This window comes from Caenorhabditis briggsae (assembly GCF_000004555.2).
Source record: "Caenorhabditis briggsae complete genome, chrIV, whole genome shotgun sequence".
Taxonomy (NCBI): Eukaryota; Metazoa; Nematoda; class Chromadorea; order Rhabditida; family Rhabditidae; genus Caenorhabditis; species Caenorhabditis briggsae.
This window is the reverse complement of record NC_013487.2, coordinates 17,053,475-17,071,974: the sequence shown is the minus strand read 5'-3', so window position 1 is coordinate 17,071,974 and position 18,500 is coordinate 17,053,475. Positions and strand designations below refer to the sequence as shown.

Here is an 18,500-nt window from a genome sequence, read left to right as displayed (position 1 = left end):
TACCAATCTAATGCGGAAACATATCATCTCACACCAGGAACCGTGGTGTTATTTTCATGTGTTCGGAGGTATGCAATTGTTGGAAACCCAAAGAATATAATACCACAGTTCCCCTATGTTTCCGCATTGAATTGGTAGATCATGAATCCTCGAATGAATCCTGGAATTCGGAATAATATTATTGTAGGAAGTAAAAACATATCATGAAAAGATTGAATGGGATGTTTTCAACTACCTCATCGGCCATCAAAAACATCGAAATTCGTATAAAATGGTAGCCCAAATAAGCGGAAAGTCATCAGTTCCCTTCTCTTCTATTTCGATACTTTCCCTTTTCCAGAATGCTCTTCTACAAAGCTCTTCTTGCTATCCTTGCCTCCACTGCTGTCGTTTGGGCTCTTCCAGTACTTGGTGATTCTAATGGACTCCTCAACGGTCTTACTGGAAAACTCAACGGTGCTCTTGGGAACACACCACTTGTGAGTTGAATAACTATATGCTTGTATGATTTTCACAAGTTACAGGGGAATCTCAATATTGCCGAGTTGATTGATCTTGACGAGTTACTTGAACTTCTGGAAATGCTTAAAGAAATCAAGGAAAATATTTCACTAACAGGGGAACTAAAACCTGAACTTGAAGATGTAGTAGATGACGGGGAAGCAACAATTGAACCTGATGCTGATGATAATGATGAAGCTAATCCTGAAGATGCTGAAGGAACTACGGATGCTTCGGAACCAAACGGTGATTTAACAACCCCTGATCCTGAAGGAAGTACGGAGGCTTGAACCTGAACAAGAATCCAACAAATAAATGTACCCTTTTTCAGTTTTGAATCATTTTTGGTGAATAAATAATCGAACATTCCACCACTTTCTTGTAGTCAGAATACTTGAAATTTATTTTTTTGAAAGTTGTATTGGCACCTGAAAGGGATTCTGAAATTAGCGAATTCAGTGATACATTATAACGACCTTTCCAAAAGAAGCTGTTGACAGGATTTTGAAGATTTTTATTGAAATTCAAAAATAAAATTTATGATTAGGGAATTTAAAATGATCCCTCTAATCAAAGGGCACCGGCCCATACTATGAGGGTACATTGAAATAGTGCACCTCATGCTCAAGGGGTACATTGACTCAGAGGGTACATCGTCTGAAAAGGTACATCTAGGTAGATTAGCCTAGGGATTGGTACATCTAGGCTTAGGTTGACCTAGATATACACCCTGATAGTGAGACAACTACCTAGATTTACCCCCTCCAAACTATGTACCCCATCAGTCAATGTACCTTCTAACCAAGATGTACCTCGATGTACCCTCTTCTGATGTACACCCATAGTATGGGCCAAGGGCACCTGTATTAGGAGTGCTCCTCCGATGATATAAAAGAGCCGGTCAGTATATTACAGGTTCAACGGTGTTCTGGAATTGAAATTGTTCCGGACTTCATAAGCTTATCAAATGTTAAATTTTCAAAAAAGTAGTTTGGTGCCAATTCTGCCCCATTATAAAGCCTCCAATTCTTCAAAACACCAAAAAATCACACTTTCTTTTTTCTATCATTTCTGATTTTCAATCTCCTCGCCCTTTTCCCCGCCAAACTGTCTGATAAACTATCCTTTTCTCTCTCTCACTCATTTTCATTTTCCCTTCTTCTTTTTTACACAAATAATCATCTCCCATCTGCGTCTCTCTTTACAGTGATCTCTCTGGCTATCAGTCGGAAATTTCTCTAAACTCTCTCTGATTGGCGTACTATTTCCCCAATGATTTTTGGGGTCGAATTGGTATATTTGCTGTGTTCTTTAAGACGATAGAGATAGAGAGAGAAGGGATAGAAGAAGAAGTAGTAGTCATTTATTTTTTTTTGGGTTTCCCAGTTTTCTCTCTTTCTCTAGGTCTCTCCTGTCATATGCCTCTATATCTCTACATTTTGCAGTTCTAATTAATTCCAAAAAAATGCGGACATGATTGTATATTCCTTACTAACTTTAATTCTCTACGATTCTCTATTATTCATTCCGAAAGTTGACTCATTTGGAACTGTATGCATTGGACTGTGTCATTGTGTGGGCGATGTCGTCGATTGCTCATCACTAGATCTTCCGGATATTCCAACGTCGATTCCGAATAACACAAGGGTTTTATTATTATCTGATAATGAGATTGAAACTATTGACAAGACAAAGTTAAAGGGATTTTATTTTCTACAGACCCTGTGAGTTTTATAAAAACTAAAAACACTTTAATAGAAAGCTACCCAGCTTTGATATATCTCATTTTCTGTTGAAGATATCAAAAAGTGATCAACGGACAAAATATTTATCATAATATCAACAGTATTTTATCAGTTGAAATATTTTTGATATCATTTACAGGAATTGGGATATATGGGCTCAAAGTGGTTGGTTCCGGTGGCCTATGGCTTACGGTAGATTTTCCATTTAAAGCAACATAGACGAAATTGAATTGATTATCGAAACGTTCAAATTCGATAGTTCATCACTATCCCTTATCACCTTAGCATCCACTTATTACAATTTTCGATAATTAGCAAAAATTAATGACAAGATCAAGATATATTAGTGTCAAAAAGGAAAAATAGTCAGAATCCTTAAATTTGAGAGGTACAGTACACTTGAGTCCAACTATCCTAATACCCAGAAAAGGCCCAAAAAAGGGATCAACTATTAGAATACATGAAATTATACCAAAATTATAATTTCGCTGTAAAAATTTCTACTTTTTACAAGAGCCGATGTACCGTAAAACCTCTAATAGAAGGGCCCCTACCTTTCAACTTTGAGCCGATTTATCTCGGTTCCTTTGAAAGATTTTAAAAATCTTTCAACTAATAAGTTGTTTATCATAATATCACCAATATTTTATCAATTGACAAATTTTTAATATCTCTTATAGCAACCAAGATAATTGAGGTCAAAGGGAGTACGGTAGATTCAAATTAAGTCAAGCCAGAACTGTCACCTTTGAGCTCAATTACCTTGGTTCCTTTGAAAGATATCAAGAATTTGTCAACTGATAAATTGTTTAATATAATATCACCTATATTTTATCAGTTGACAGATATTTGATATCTCTCATAGGAACCGAGATAATTGAGCTCAAAATTCAATTTCAGAGACCTTTCGAACAACATCATCCGCCACATCGATGCTGACTTTTTTCTCCATCTTCCCAATCTTCTAGTACTGTAAGTCCCAAAGTTCTCCTTTATGATTTTTTGAACACTCTAACGCCCAAGTGCTTACGATTGTAAATTCCTTTATTCCTCGTCGTTGTCGGCTCGATTCCCCCTATCTTATCAGTTGGAAAACTCGTGATTTTTTTTTTGAAAATCGGAAATGTTTGTAAGAGAAAAATGTTTTTGAAGGAATTGAGTAGGGAAGAGTGATGTCATCGAAAATAGGATTTTCAGAAATCTACGAAAAAACCGTCTACCCCGGATACCAGGAGGAAGTCATGAGTTGGAGCACTTGGAAAAATTGGATTTGTATGTTTCTATGGACCCCAAACTTGGAAGAAAAAGAAAATTTCAGACGATCCAACCTAATCTCCACCTTGTCATCCGAAGAGCTGAGCAATCTAGCCGCTATTCGATCAGTGGATCTATCCAGGAATCTTATTTCATTCTTGCCAAAACCAATTACCTCATCGAAAGTGAATATTGAAAAATTGTAATGATCGGAAAAATTTTTAAAAAATCTGAAAAATTACATTTCCAGAGATCTCGCCTCGAATTCCATAACCGATCTAGGATCTGACCAGTTTTCTACATTCACCACATTAGTTTCTCTGAAATTGGCTAGAAATCATATTACCTCATTGAGGCAGTTTTCGTTTTCAAGATTGAGACATTTGGAGACGATGTGAGTTTTTATAATTGGGTCCGACGATACGTCCTAGCGGGTTCGGTCATAGATTCTTTTAGAATCAGTATTTTTAAATTATCTACAATAGGTATGATAGAACTCGAAAACCACTACAAAATGACAGTACTTGGAATACTGTATCTTGTCTATGAACAAAATTACAAGCCAAAAACCATCTGAGCTACGCTGTCACTGCTTGGTGGCATGTAACTTTGCTCATGGACAAGATACAGTAATCCAATTAGTATTATTTTGTAGGACTTGTTGAGTTTTATTGTGAGTGGTTAAATTAGTCAGATAATTACCCGTTAGTTCTATTATATATAGTTCAGCTAGTTCAAAAATATTGATGGTAAAAGAAACCATGGGAGGCGTACTGTACTTAACTAGGACCCGCCAGACGGCGTAAACAGGGCTCAAGATGGTCCCCGGCAGGCATTGTCTCAGTTTCTTTATGGATCAATATTTTAAAACCAACTAAATTGGATACGACAGAACTTGATAAGTACTACAAAATAATACTACTTGGTATACTGTTTCTTGTCTATGAACAAAGTTACAAGCTATAAGGCTATGATCGCATGGCTCAGACAGTTTTTGGCTTGTAACTTTGTTCATAGATAAGATACAGTAATCCAAATAGTATCATTTTGAAGTTCTTATCAAGTTCTATCTAAATGTATATAGTTCTCAAATAGTTATCTCTCAGAGACCTAACGAGAAATATGATTCGTGAAGTTCGATTCCTCGCATTCAACCAATTACCATCTCTCCGAAATGTCAGTTTGACCAAAAATGACGTATATCGTCTAGATGATGGGATGTTTTATGCTTGTGAAGGCCTGACTCGACTAAATTTGTCCACTAATCGAGTACAATCAGTGACAGAGGGATGGATGTTCGGGTTGACAAGTTTGGAAGTTTTGTGAGTTTTGAAAATACTTAAATTTTTGAAATTCTTTTATATTTCCAGAGACCTATCCTATAACCAAATCCAATCATTTCATACTAGCTCCTGGAGTCATACACCAAAACTCAAATGGTTATCCTTACATTCTAATAGGATCCAGTCACTTCCATCAGGATCATTCCGAGCTTTGAGGCAACTGGAAGAGTTGATTTTATCGGCAAATTTGATTGATAGCCTACACAAGTTTGCGTTGATTGGAATGGATAATTTACATAAGTATGTTTGGACCAATTTTTCTCGGTGTCTGTGGAAGATATCAAAAAGTAATCAACTGATAAAATATTGATAATATTATGATAAACAATTTATCAGTTTACAGTTTTTTTGATATCTTTAGAAGAAATCGAGATAATTAAGATCAAAGTTAGGAGCCCTTCTATTACAGGTTTTACGGTAATAAATATAAATTTATTCAGACTGGACCTCTCCTCCAACACTCTAGCTGTCTGTGTGGAAGATGGTGCTGTCCTATACAACACATCTATGCCATTCCTCCGATCTCTTCGATTTACCAATAATCAGCTCCGTGTGATCCCCAAAAGAGCATTTGAACGATTCCCGGCGCTGGAGGAGTTGGATTTGACGGACAATCCAATAGCGACCATCCATCCGGAAGCCTTTGAGCCGTTGGAGTTGAAGAAGCTGTAAGATCCAGAAGCGATATCAATTGAACAAGATAATTTTAGAACCATGAACTCTTCATCGATCCTCTGTGACTGTCAAATCTCTTGGCTCGCCTCTTGGATATACAAACTGAAGCTAGATCGGTCCTCGATCATTGCAAAATGTTCCTATCCAGCGCCACTGGCAGATTTGGATGTGATAGCTATTGATACAGCGAACCTAACATGTCACGATGATTCTCCAAGAGCCAAGATCGTACGGCAACCTGTGGAAGTGAAGGCGTTGATTGGAGAGCAGGCGAGATTCATGTGCAATGTTTATGGGGCAAGTCCGTTGAGTATCGAATGGAGGGTCATGGAAAATGGGCAGCCCAGAGTCTTGGTGCAAGATTCGGCAACCTTTTTGAGTGTGAATACAACGGCAGGTGAGATTTTATCTAGGTTTACTGTTAGCCTTTCTAAATTTTTTGTTTTTTTGGGCTTGAACTGGTCCTAAGCAATAGTTTCAGACCAGCCTAATTTAATATGATACAACTTGAAAAGCACTACAAAATAGTACTTTTTGGAAAGATTTATCTTGTCTATGAACAAGCCAAAACCCGTCTGAGCAACACGCATTGCTTCAAAACCAGAATTTTCAAAAAATGGTCTGAATTTAGATTTCTAGATCTTTCCATCGTTTTCCGCTTATTATTAGCTTCAAAACAAGCCCAAACTCGTGTAGGCTCCGCCCATTTTGAAATTTCCCTAAGACACGCGACGCACGACCGCGACGCGCGTGAAAAATCAAAGTGGGTGGAGCCTATCCGTGTTGGGGCTCATTTTGAAGCTTGTAATCTGGGACTGTGGTATAAATAGGTTTCGAGAGAAAATAATAAAAAATTTAAAAGTTATGATAATTTAGAATTTTTTATAGAAGCCATGGCAGAGCCCGCCAGAGGTCCGTTTCTGACCCGTTTTCATGTTTATTTTGTCAAAAAACCACAAATTTTTAGTTGTAAACGGAACACTGGATGGTAGAGAATTGGCTGCTGCAGAATTGATCCTTGACAATGTCGCAATGACGGACAACTCAGAGTACCAGTGTGTGGCTCGGAATCGATTCGGATCTGATTTTTCGAGTCACGTCAAGCTATTAGTCTACCAAGCTCCCAAATTCACATATATCCCTTCTGACATGTCCATCCTAGTCGGACAAAACGCCAAATTCCTATGTGCTGGCACTGGAACACCCCGCCCTGAAGTCAAGTGGGCATTTGAGAGGATCCCATTCCCAGCGGCAGAAGCTAGAAGATTGTATGTGACACAGAATGATGATCATATCTATGTGATGAATGTGACAATGGAGGATCAAGGGGTGTACACGTGTCATGCGACAAATATAGCAGGACAAGTGCAAGCAAGTGCCAAGTTGGGGGTTTTTGGTGAGTTAGTTGATTTTGGGATTGGTGCTGAAACATTTGAAAGATTGATTTTCAGCCATTTTGAGCATTTTCAGAAGTCTGGAGCTTGGTTGTCAAGTTTCCGATCACTTTGAAAACTTTGGAATGTGTAAGACAGGCCTAGATTAAAAACTTTGCATTCACAGAATTTTTGAAAATTCCTTTTTTTCCGATTCCTGAAAGACATTACTTTTTGGTCAGTTTTTGTACAGAAAACGTGAGAAAACAGGCGTCTTTTAGAAATTAACAAATAACTGAAAAATAGACAATAACATTCCCTTAAATTCTGTATAAAAATCAGCGTTCCAGCTCGTTTGGGAGCAAAGATATAGCTCTTTGAATTTTTGGAGGCTAGAGAGGCAGCGTGTCTTGTCGTCTGCGTGTCTGACCTCACCAACTTCAAATGATCTGTATCTCTATTTCTAGATGACTTAGAAAATCAAATTTTAGACAGGATCGTACGTTTTGAATCGAATTCTCCAATTGTCTGCCGGTAGTCGGCCGTTGGTCTGTCGTTGGCCCGTTTTGGCATAATTTTGTTTTGCCACCATGGCAATACGAGCCAACGACGGACCAACGGTAGATCACTGGCAAACAATCTGAAAATTCGATTTAAAGCGTGCAATTCTGTTCAGAAACCGAGTGTCTAGCTCATCTGAAAATTGAGATGAAGTCATTTGAAGTTTGTGAGGTTAGAGACGCAGAGGAACAGACACGCTGCGTCTCTAGCCCCCAAAACTTCAAACAGCTATATCTCGGCCCCCAGATGAACTAGAGAGCTGAATTCTATACAGAATTGAAAAAAAAAACTTTGTTCTCTATTTTTCAGCTATTTCCCGAAAGGCATCATTTTTGTCCGTTTTTGTATTATCCTTGTCTGAGAAAAAAAAGGTTGAGACGCAGAGAAAAAGTGTCTGTGTCTCCACCTTATGTGTGCTATTTAGGCTCTCCGCTTCGATATCGCTACCGTATTCAGACTGCAAAAAATACTCTCTAACCTTTTTTTTCTCAGACAAGCATAATACTAGGCTGTGAAAAAACTGGATTTTTTCAGTAATCTGTCAATATGGGAACTTCTTTAAAGGTGGGGAGACATGAAAAAAAATAACGTTCTCGACATTCTGTTCGAATATGCCCGTCGAGGAGTTGAACTTGTTGGGGCGAGTATTGAGGGTGCGGAGCCGCTGCCGACTGAGCCACGCGGGCAAAGAGAAAGCGCAAGCCTGATTGCATACATAAAGGCGAGGACGACCGCTGTACGCAGAGTGACATTAAGCGTTGTACACCGTCACGGTAGAATGCATACCCTAACTCCAAAAAACCTCAGAAAAATCTCCTGTCCCTCGGCTTGTTTTTCACCCTCCGAAATTCTCATAATTGGAAACTTGACAACTAAGCTCCAAGCTCCAGAAAGTGGCCAAAATCAACTGAAAAATACTTGTCGGTCGGTACTGAATGTTTTGTTCCAGACAACAAATTCCACTACCCTGATGACCCTGACCCAAAGACTATCAAAAAGGGAGGATCCTTGAAGATTGATTGCTCAGTTGATCTTCAACCAGACATCCAGAGAATCGTATGGAAACGAGACCAACAAGTGATATTATTCCAAAAGAAAGTGAAATTTTCGAAAAAGGATCAAATTCTGACAATAACTCAGACGACGTTCTCTGATGCTGGAGAATACTCGTGTGAATTATGGGCTGATGATTCGATGCTGATAAGGAAAGTGACCAATGTGAGAGTGATGGGTGAGAATGGTAAGAAATTAGAAGAAAGAGTAAAAAAGTAATTGTTTCAAATATCGTAAAATCTGTAATAGAATGGCCTTCACACTGTAAAGTTCGAGCTCAATTATCTCGGTTCCTGTGAGAGATATTGAAAAATTGTTAACTGATAAAATATTGTACATGTTGTGATAAATAATTTATTAGTTGACAAAATTTTGATATCTTTCACAGATATGGAGATAATTGAGCTCAAAGTTACCAATTTGGATGGACGTCTGTTAGAGGAAATAGCAATAGAATGGCTCCCCAAACCATCATCTTTGAGCTCAATTATCTTGGTTCCTATAAAAGATACCAAAAATCTGTCAACTAATAAAATATTGCTGATATCATGATAAAGACTTTATCAGTTGACTACTTTTTGATAAGATATCACCGGAATCGAGATAATGAGGATCAAAGCTAAGTGGGCTTCTATTTGAGGAAATACGGTACGCGTAATCAAGTTTTCAACTAAAAAAGTGTGAAAAATAACAACAATCATTCATTTCAAAGGAAAGTTTAAAGAATTTTCAGAATTTTCAAAATACGACTCCACTGAAGGCTCTCTCTCCCAGCGTGCCCAAGGAATCCGTGCCATGGCTGCGAAATGGGCTGAAAACATCAAATCCACTGAAAACGGGTTCTATCTAATGGCATCATTCAGTGCTTTTGTGCTGTAAGTCAAAAAAAAATGAAATGTCTGAAAATTTCCAAAAAATTCTAATTTAAAAATTCTGAAATTTTCGTATTTTTTTTCAAAATTTTGATTTTCAGCTAAACTGATTCTTCCATTCTTCATTTTTCCGATTTCGAAACAGATTTAAACAGAATAAGCCTCCCTGGCCGAGATACAAAATTCCTAGGCCATCAATTATTTCTCTTCCAGAATGATCCTCGGCGTGTTCACTTCCATTTGTGTCTGCCTAATAAAATACATGTGCCATCGAGACCCAACACTTAAAATACAACCGGTTCAAGTATAATTTTTGTTCAACTATGTAATTTTGTAATTAGTACCAATTAATTAATTAATTATATGTTCAAAAAATTGAAAAAAATTGTCATCGAATTTCCCCCACCCCTCCAACCACCGGTACATTTCATCTATTGATTTTCGGGTTATGCTGATTTTGGATAAATAAATTTTTTCAGAATTTAAAAAAAATTTCAAATCAAATCGTAAAAAATATTACGTGCTCGACCCTCTCTAGAATTCCACATGTTTCCAAAAATTTCCTTTTTCTCATGCCTCCCACAACCACCCTAAAATCTCAAAATTTCTGAATTTTCTTGTCTCATCATCGTCTACATCTTCTTGGGCAATTCCCCTGGAAGACGTTCTAAGGCGCACACAGTTTTTGAACAATGAATGTCGATAATTACGGTTGGGAAAGCAGCTTATCAATGATTGCCAACGAGCAGACTCGAACGGCAGTGCCACGTCACGGGCATGGAGAGGTTCCTGTCCTCTTGAGACCCGTTTTTATGAATGCTGTCGAAGTTGGATATTCGTGAGTTTTTTTCGTCTTTTTTGGGTATTTTTTAAAATGTGCTATTTGGAGTTTTAACAATTTTTCGAGCTCATTTTGAACGTTCTAGAAATTTCTGAACATTAAAAAATTTTAACAATGAAAAGTACTCAAAAGAATTGTTCGAACTTTGTGAATCTTGTGAACCTTTACAAATTTCCTTCAAAAATTCCTTGAAGTCTCAAAATTCAAAAAAAAAATCCACGTGGCACAAATCCAACTTTTTTCAACAATTTTCAGATTTTGTTCTGGAATCGGTAGAAGTTGTAGATCAAAAACTTAAAAGTTTCAAAAATCGACAAATCGGGAAAAAAACTTTAGAAAATGAAAAATTAATATAAAGTTTCGAAACCCTGAAAATTCATATTTTCAAAATTTCAATAATTTAGAAAATTCTGAGGATTTGGAAATTCGAAAAAAAACTAAAGTTCAGTTTCGGAAATTCTGAAAATGAAAAAAAAAGTCAAAAATACGGAACTCGAGATTTTTGAGAATTTCAGAGAATTGTTGACTTTCCCAGTTTGGAAATTTTGAAATTTTTCTGAAATTTATACCGTAACCACTAATAAAAGTGTCTCCATACTGTCAAGTTTGCGCTAAATTATCTCAATTCCTATACAAGTCATAAAAAATTTATGAACTGATAAAATGGACGTGATATTATGATAAACATTTTATCAGTTGACAACTTTTTTATATCTTTTAAAGGATCCGAGATTTGTAGGCTCAAAGTTAAAAGTTAGGGACCTTCTATTACATGAATTTACGGAGTTTCAAAATTTGGCGAATTTGGCAAAATCTGAAATTTGGGAAATTCGAAAAAAACTTTCCAATTTTCCCAGATACGCCCATTGTGACCGTGACAAGAAGCTAAACGTGCGCGGTGTCACAATTGCCCTCTGGTATTTCATCTGTCGTGGTCATCAGGCAATCGCTCTTCTACCGTACTGCTTCAAAAATTATGCGGAAAAATCGTCGCGCTACTCGGAACTGATGATGCTCTATCGTCTGAATCTCATCGAGTTCACGCCGGGTTACGGTACGGAAAAATATGCGGAAGTCAATCGAATTATGGTTAGTCGAGCATACGAAACGGGCGGTTGTCTGGTGGCAAGATCTCAAATGCAAGGCATCACGGACAACAAGTCGCATTTGGTGGATCTTGTTGAGAATCGGTAAGATCCTGGTGGATGGACAAATACATAAAAAAAGAAACTTATAGCCTTCTGATGCCAACTTTCAACGGCGATGACATTATGTTTCCAATCGACGGTCCCTTGGGTAGAAATGGTCCTTCCCTTCAGCAAACTCTCCAGTGTGAACAAGGATCCGGAGACTGGAGATCGTGTTCTGAACATCAACTTTTGCTCTCGGATCAACGTCATTGGTTGGAGAAACTGGCGTTGTTGGTGCCAGAGAAAGTGATTTGGACTCGGATGACACAACTGATTCAAGCGGGGGGAACTGAGGATACCACGGATTATGAGAATGAGTGAGTCCAGAAATCTGAAATTAAATGTATTGAATTTCAAATATTTTAGACCACCGATGCCTTCATCTCCTCCAGTAGACAACCCATTCCATCGCTCACCATCCCAACATCAGCAGATTCAGCAGATATCCCCATCCAACTCTTCTATCAACAATGACGCCTCTTCCTACCAACATCAGGAATCATCTCCGCCATCGCATCATCACCATCAATACCAACCACACAGTCCACAACAGCATCATCACCTTCAGAATCCTCATCAATTCCAACAACATCACCGTCGACCAGTCCGTCGTTACTATCACTATGGTCATAATAATTACCATCACTATAACAACAACCATCATCATAATAATCGGGATTATAATCGTGATTATAATGGAAATTGGAACAATCCGAATGGTCCAGGAAGCAGTGGAAGCAATGGAGGATCAACTAGACTTTTGATTCGGTATGGATCATCTCCACCGAAAGTTGTGAACCATCATCATCATGGTGGAAGGTACCATGGGGGAGGACGTCTTCAACAATTGCAACGAATGGAACATATGAAGCATTCGGATACCACGGAATCGGCAGAGTCCACGGATAGCACACAGTCTGGCGAGTTTGAGGTGAGAGCACTATTTAAAGGCGCATAACTTTTTTTTTCTAAAACAAGCCTGGCTGGTGCGCTTTCGGCGCGTTTTCGTCGCTCTACCTCCTCATGATTTGATTTTCAGAGCCCAGCCCACTCGATCGAAATGGACGAGGATGTGGCTCGTGAGTTGAATGTAAAACTGATGGAGGAGACGAGAGATGAGTATACGAGACGGGAAAAAGAAGATTCGGAAAGACAGAAGAAGGATGAAACCCTAGCGCAGTTGTCTCAAATTTTTGGATACCCCAAGGTGAGCAGTTGTTCTTCTAATTGACTCAAACGGTCAACTTTGAGCTCAATTATCTTGGTTCCTATTAGAGATATCAAAAAATTGCAAACTGATAAAATGTGTATCATAATATCATCTATACTTTATCAATTAACAAGTTTTTGATATCTTTTACAGGAAGCGAGATATACGGGCTCAAAGTTAACAGTTGGTGGCCGAGAGGTGAGCAGGGTGGGTGCGGGCGAGTGAGCCCTCAACTTTAAGCTTGTGCGGCTTGGTTCCTGTAAAAGATACTAAAAAAACTATCAACTGATAACATGTTGCTGATATTATGATAAACAATTTATCAGTTGACAAATTTTTGATATCTCTCCAAGGAACAGAAATAATTGAGCTCAAAGTTCATAGTTGACGCTTTGAATTTCGACAAAACCGAGTTTCCAAAAAGTTGGTAGTTCCTTGAAACTATAAATTTTTCCAGTCCACCCGCGTGATTTCCAAATTTCCGACAATCTCAAATTCCACTTGCTCGTCGAGAAATGCATCAACGAGCCGGATCAAGAAGGAGATGGTGGCGAATTTGCCGATATTTGGGCGCCAGAATCTTCTGGAACGCTTCTTTCTACTGGAACGTCTTCTGGAGCATCTTCTGAAGACTCGAATATTGTAGTGATCGAGGAGAATCTTATCGATTTTTCCGATCCTCCACTGATTCCAACAACTGGTCCGATTGACGGAATTCGTGAAATTCAAGGAGCAATCCACCAACTTGTCGATTTGATGTTTTAAAGAAAAAAAGAAGAGGGATATTGATCATTGATTTATTGATCTTTGTAGAATTATTCGTGATAAAGTGTTTTATGTAAATTATTGGCATATTTTTTCTTGATAATCTAGAACGAAGTTCAAAGATTCTGAAGTTCAAAAATTGCAAAAAAATCTCACAATCTAGAAATTGTGCAAAATCGGAACTTTGACACCACGCATCAATAAAAGCAAGGTTTCGAAATTCATAAATTCAAAAAATTCGAAAAACCAAGGCCTGCAAATTTTCTGATTCTGGGTTTCGGAAATTTTTTAAATCGAGCTATGCGGTTACCCAAACAAGCTAGGGACACTTTTAAAGTAGCCACATCTCGATAACTTTTTGACCAAATTTCATGAAATTTAATTTTTTCAATTCTGCGTTTTATTAGCTTTCAGATGAGTATAAATACGACAAAATTAACTTTAACAGCTACTTTATTCCTTCCCACATTTTAACAACAAAAATAAATAAAAGAAAACTACAGTAATCTAATTCAATCCTGTTGTTTCAATGGGAGGGTTTCAAGGAAATTGAGAGTAGTTTTGGCTGGAAACTCCTTCAACATCATCTCCATCACTCTATTCCCTTGCTCTTTGACTGATTCCATGAGTCCTGGAAGATGCGATGCTAGTGGAAGGAGGCACATCCATTTCTTCATTGATACGAGGGACCAGGCAGGCAATCTGGGAATTTCGAATTTAGAATTTTTGAGAGTGCAAGTGAAAAATCTTACCTTGGTCTCAAAGGGCTCACGAGGCTGTGCCTTGCTGATCTCGGGAAGAGCTGGCTCGGCAGGAGTACGCAGGCCTAGCCCCAACATCTGTTGAGTCAGCTTGATATTCTCCTTCACCAGCTCATACTCCTCCATAGTCTCCTCCAGCAAACTGACCAGACCATCAAGCTCCTTTATCTTCTCCTCCTCAGCCTCCATTCTCTGATTGACCACCATGTACAACTTCAAAAGCTCTCGAATGTTCTCACGGAACTCCTGAGAGCCCTCAGTCGCTTTCTCCAGATTCCACTCCAGGGTCGAAACCATTAGTTCTTTGGTTTTCAGGATAACAGTTTCCATTTGGGTGAAACGTTCGTTGCAGATTTGTTCCACGTATTCACCAAGGATCTTGACTTGTTTCTGTCTAAAAATTTATAGAATTTTGTAGTTTGTAGTTTACTTCACACTTAAATTTTCTTTGATACTCTATTTCTTGCAGGGCCAGGTTTGGAATCAAACGCGCTCTATCGCAGTTTATCCATTAAAGTTTGTATTGTGTAGTTTGTAGTCTGTAGCTTGTAGTTTTTAGTTTGTAGTTTGCAGTTTGTAGTTTGTAATTTGTAGTTTGTAGTTTGTAGTTTATTTAACGTTTCGATTATCTTTAAGCTATGCTCCAATTACTTCAAAGTCACGTTTTGAATCAAATGCGCTCTATTGAATTGACGTGGCTCGTCTAGTGGCTATGTGGAAAACGATGAAGTTACGAAGCCAAAACTACTTGAAAATTAAAATGTAGAAAACGCGCTCTACCGAAACACTCAAATGTTTTGAATTTGGCGCCAAAATGGGGGTGTCCCAGAGGAAGGGAAACAAGGCTTTTAGCCCAAAACGCAAACTAACCGCTCAACCTCCTTGGCAATCATCTCGTTCAATTCGTCCATCATCTCCGCCTGATAGTCCAGCACCTCCAACTTCAGATCCCTCTCCTCAACTGCGGCCGAATCCCCACGAGCCTTGTCTACTTCAGAATCCATTGAACCACGGTGATTTCCAATTGAACATGTTTCTTCGCTCATTTCGTGATTTATTTTATGAGCTTTGTTCAGGAATTGATAAACTGGAACTAATTTTGATTTGGTCGGATTTTTGGCGTTTTGGGATTTTTGGGCGGTCCGGAGGTGGCAAGCAAACTAGGACAGTAGGAGGAAAGCACGTTAAAAATAATTCTGAAACTATCTGAAAAGGTTTTGACGTCAAAATTTTTTTCCAAACTTTTGTAGATCACTGTCCCAAACTCTCAAACCGTCTACTTTGAGCCCATATATCTCGGTTCCTGTAAAAGATATCAAAAATTTGTCAACTGAAAAAATATTTGACATAATATCAGAAACATATTATCAGTTGAAGCCTTTTTCATATCTCTCACAGGAACCGAGATAAACCGGCTGAAAGGTAAAAGACCCTGTTATTAGAGGCTATTTTTCCATTTTTGCTGTACTCAAGTTTTTTGGAAATTCAATTCAGATGGAACCCGTCTGCAATACCTGTCATATAATAAACAAATTGTGTTTATGGTACCCTATCAGATGACCCCCCCCCCCTCCTCCTACTTAGCCCCGCCCCCGTCCGATCATATTGCACACATAAACAATGACTATCGATTTCACTTCACTTCGCCCCCTATAGATGATTTCAATAACTTCTTCCTATTCCATTCCTCTCAGCTGAAGCGAGTGATCATGGATATCTCGGAAGGGTTAACCCTTCTGAGCATGTTCACTCTGAATGTTGGTCTGGAGCCAACGGCAGCGGAGAATCAGATGAGATACGCGGCAGAGGTAACGTCGGGAATTTTTTCGGGATTCTGGGATCCTAGAGCTGAGCTTCCCTTGAATCTTGAGTCTTGGGACATCCTCACCTCTAGGGCTTCCACAAGCAAATTGCGGGCGGCCATGACTCAGGTCTTGGGTAGGTTGCCGTGAACCCATCAATCCGTTCAGAATCCATTAGGGCCGCTAGCCCTTTTCTAAAATTCCGTTCTCACCTCCTACCTCCTACCCCAGTCTCAACTTTTCAGCAAAAACTGCGTAACGAAATTCTGATCAATGCTACCGCCTCAATGCCTGGACGTGGGTCAAACCCAATCACCGCCATCACAATGCTACATGTGGACCATCTTAGGGATCTGGATCAGTCAAAAGGAACAATGTCTATGTCGCTCTCTTTTCTTGTAGTGAGTTATTCTAAAAATAATTTAGCTCAATTACTATGAATGATATCAAAAAGTAGTTCACTTACAAAATAATGATGATAATATGATATTTACACTTTGTCAGTTGACCACTTTTTGATATCTTTCACAGGAACCGAGATGAATTGGCTCAAAGTTGGCTATTTGGGAGAGTTCTATTAGAGTTTGCCTATCTATGATTAGCAGCCACTAGGTTCTAGGCTTCACAAAATTGAAAAAAAAAATTTTAGACATGGATGGACGAACGATTCCGCTGGGATCCCAAAGACTACCATAGTGTCAGAAGTGTCAATGGAGACAAGCCTTCATGGTCATCAGCCTTCTGGGTGCCCAACATTCAAATTGCTGATATGTGAGATTTTTTATGATTTTTACAATGTTTAGCTTAAGATTTTCAGGCCGAGTTCCCAAAAGTCTCCAGGTCTCTTCATGAATCCAGGTGTAGAAATCACCGTAGAGTCCAGTGGAACTGTGAAAGCGTTTGTGAGGACTTCAATGACAATTCCTTGTTATTTCAACTTTGGCGATTTTCCGAGAGACTATCAGAACTGCTCCTTTACTCTGCTGAGCCCTTATTATGCTGATGAGTGAGTTAAACATCCTGGACTTTTGTGTTTTAAAAAATTCCAAAAACTAATTTAAAGATTCCAATTCAACGATTGGTCAACTATAAACTCTGGGAAGTACGGTACTCCTGATCAGGTCCCAGATACCGGAGACTTTGAGTTGATTGGGATGGAAGCTCGCAACTACTACCTGTTCCTAGGAACTCAAATTGTTGAGAACTTCAAGGGGTGAGTGATGGGCAGCCCGTCGGCGGGTCATGAAAACTTGAATCGAATAAAAATATTCCAGATACTCCCCAAGATACTGTCGTGGATTCCTTCGCTACACTCTAATGCTAAAAAGGATGAACAAGTTGATTCCAACACTGATCCACGCTCCAATGGATGCGATTTCTGTGTAATAATCTGAAAAACAGACTTCGGACCTAAAATTCTGAACAATTCTAGATTCGTAGGTCTAACTGGAATCCTGCCTGATCAGGAGGCCTTGATGACTTTGATTTCATGCATCGGATTTTCGATGTTGTTCGCTATGCAAGCAGCAGAGGTTCTGCCGGATAATTTCAATGGAATGCCAACAATTGGTAAGCTACCCATCCATAGTTTCTATTAGAATCAATACTTTTGAATCCACTAAATTGGATATGATATAACTCATTAAGTACTACATACGAAATGACTTTATTTGGAATACTGTATCTTGTCGATGAGCAAAGTTACAAGCCTTAAAGCTGTGACCGCTTAGCTGATTGGTTATTGACTTGTAACTTTGTTCATAAACAAGATACAGTATTCCAAATAATATCATTTTGTAGTACTCTTTAAGTTCTATTGTTTTCATTTCAGTTGGTTGAAAAATATTGATTTCAAAAGAAACTATGGTTTGCCAGGGCCCGGATACCAAAACCTCCTCTTTCAGGAATCCTCATCATGGTCATGATGATTGAAACCATACTTCTCTTGACCTACAAAATCTTCTCCATCTATTGTCGCAATCGTAAACTCAAAGCTATCAAAGGAAAAAACGAAGATCCATTTATTGATCAGATCTACAAGTACATCAAGATTGGAGACAAAGGTTTGATGGTTGCTCTTCCTCTCCAAGCCGCCTGGAATGTCTATTTGACTAGAAATATCTAATCTATATCTTATTTATGCTTTGTGAAATCTGAAACTTGTTTCATTGCCCTTAAATTGTAAATCGAATACTTTGAAATTCAAAAAAGTAGCTACCGATTTAAGATTCTTAGTTCAGATTGACATACCGTGAACACTCTGTGCTACCCGAACCGTCAACTTTGAGCCCATGTATCTCGGTTTCTGTGAAAGATATCAAAAAGCGGTCAACTGACAAGTTGTTTATCATAGTTTCAGAAATATTTTGTCAGTTAGGCACTTTTTGATATCTTTGACAGAAACCGAGATAAATCGGCTTAAAGATGACGGATCGGGAGACACTACATTAGAGTGCTTACGGTTTTCCGGTGATTTTTGTTTTTGATTTTTTTCTTTAATATTGAAAAATGTTATTCTTATAAGTAGCTGAAATTTAAATAGCTCAAAAACTAG

The 18,500-nt window shown here is 38.5% G+C and overlaps 5 protein-coding genes across 5 annotated transcripts; 4 read left to right on the top strand and 1 right to left on the bottom strand.

The window, feature by feature from the left end:
* Positions 1 to 341: 341 nt before the first annotated feature.
* On the top strand, positions 342 to 791 carry CBG22530 (the record flags this gene model as incomplete). Its single annotated transcript, XM_002634885.1, has 2 exons — positions 342 to 479; positions 525 to 791. 2 exons carry the CDS (start codon positions 342 to 344, stop codon positions 789 to 791), a joined length of 405 nt encoding a protein of 134 aa, XP_002634931.1.
* A 1,183-nt stretch (positions 792 to 1,974) lies between these two features.
* On the top strand, positions 1,975 to 9,687 carry CBG22529 (the record flags this gene model as incomplete). Its single annotated transcript, XM_045236378.1, has 12 exons — positions 1,975 to 2,225; positions 3,444 to 3,518; positions 3,565 to 3,702; positions 3,751 to 3,894; positions 4,607 to 4,822; positions 4,871 to 5,083; positions 5,284 to 5,511; positions 5,554 to 5,915; positions 6,486 to 6,968; positions 8,402 to 8,692; positions 9,239 to 9,380; positions 9,591 to 9,687. The coding sequence occupies 12 exons, from the start codon at positions 1,975 to 1,977 to the stop codon at positions 9,685 to 9,687; spliced, it is 2,640 nt and encodes an 879-aa protein (XP_045097591.1).
* Positions 9,688 to 10,069: 382 nt separating this feature from the next.
* Positions 10,070 to 13,383, top strand: CBG22527 (the record flags this gene model as incomplete). Its single annotated transcript, XM_045236377.1, has 6 exons — positions 10,070 to 10,215; positions 11,076 to 11,408; positions 11,456 to 11,725; positions 11,775 to 12,339; positions 12,448 to 12,487; positions 13,076 to 13,383. The coding sequence occupies 6 exons, from the start codon at positions 10,070 to 10,072 to the stop codon at positions 13,381 to 13,383; spliced, it is 1,662 nt and encodes a 553-aa protein (XP_045097590.1).
* A 597-nt stretch (positions 13,384 to 13,980) lies between these two features.
* On the bottom strand, positions 13,981 to 15,190 carry CBG22526 (the record flags this gene model as incomplete). The annotated part of the gene is made up of 3 exons (XM_002634881.1): positions 13,981 to 14,085; positions 14,136 to 14,538; positions 15,015 to 15,190. The coding sequence occupies 3 exons, from the start codon at positions 15,188 to 15,190 to the stop codon at positions 13,981 to 13,983; spliced, it is 684 nt and encodes a 227-aa protein (XP_002634927.1).
* Positions 15,191 to 15,853: 663 nt separating this feature from the next.
* Cbr-lgc-28 lies at positions 15,854 to 18,071 on the top strand (the record flags this gene model as incomplete). Its single annotated transcript, XM_002634880.1, has 8 exons — positions 15,854 to 15,952; positions 16,192 to 16,347; positions 16,596 to 16,717; positions 16,764 to 16,952; positions 17,010 to 17,159; positions 17,221 to 17,328; positions 17,379 to 17,515; positions 17,851 to 18,071. 8 exons carry the CDS (start codon positions 15,854 to 15,856, stop codon positions 18,069 to 18,071), a joined length of 1,182 nt encoding a protein of 393 aa, XP_002634926.1.
* Between the last annotated feature and the right edge of the window lie 429 nt (positions 18,072 to 18,500).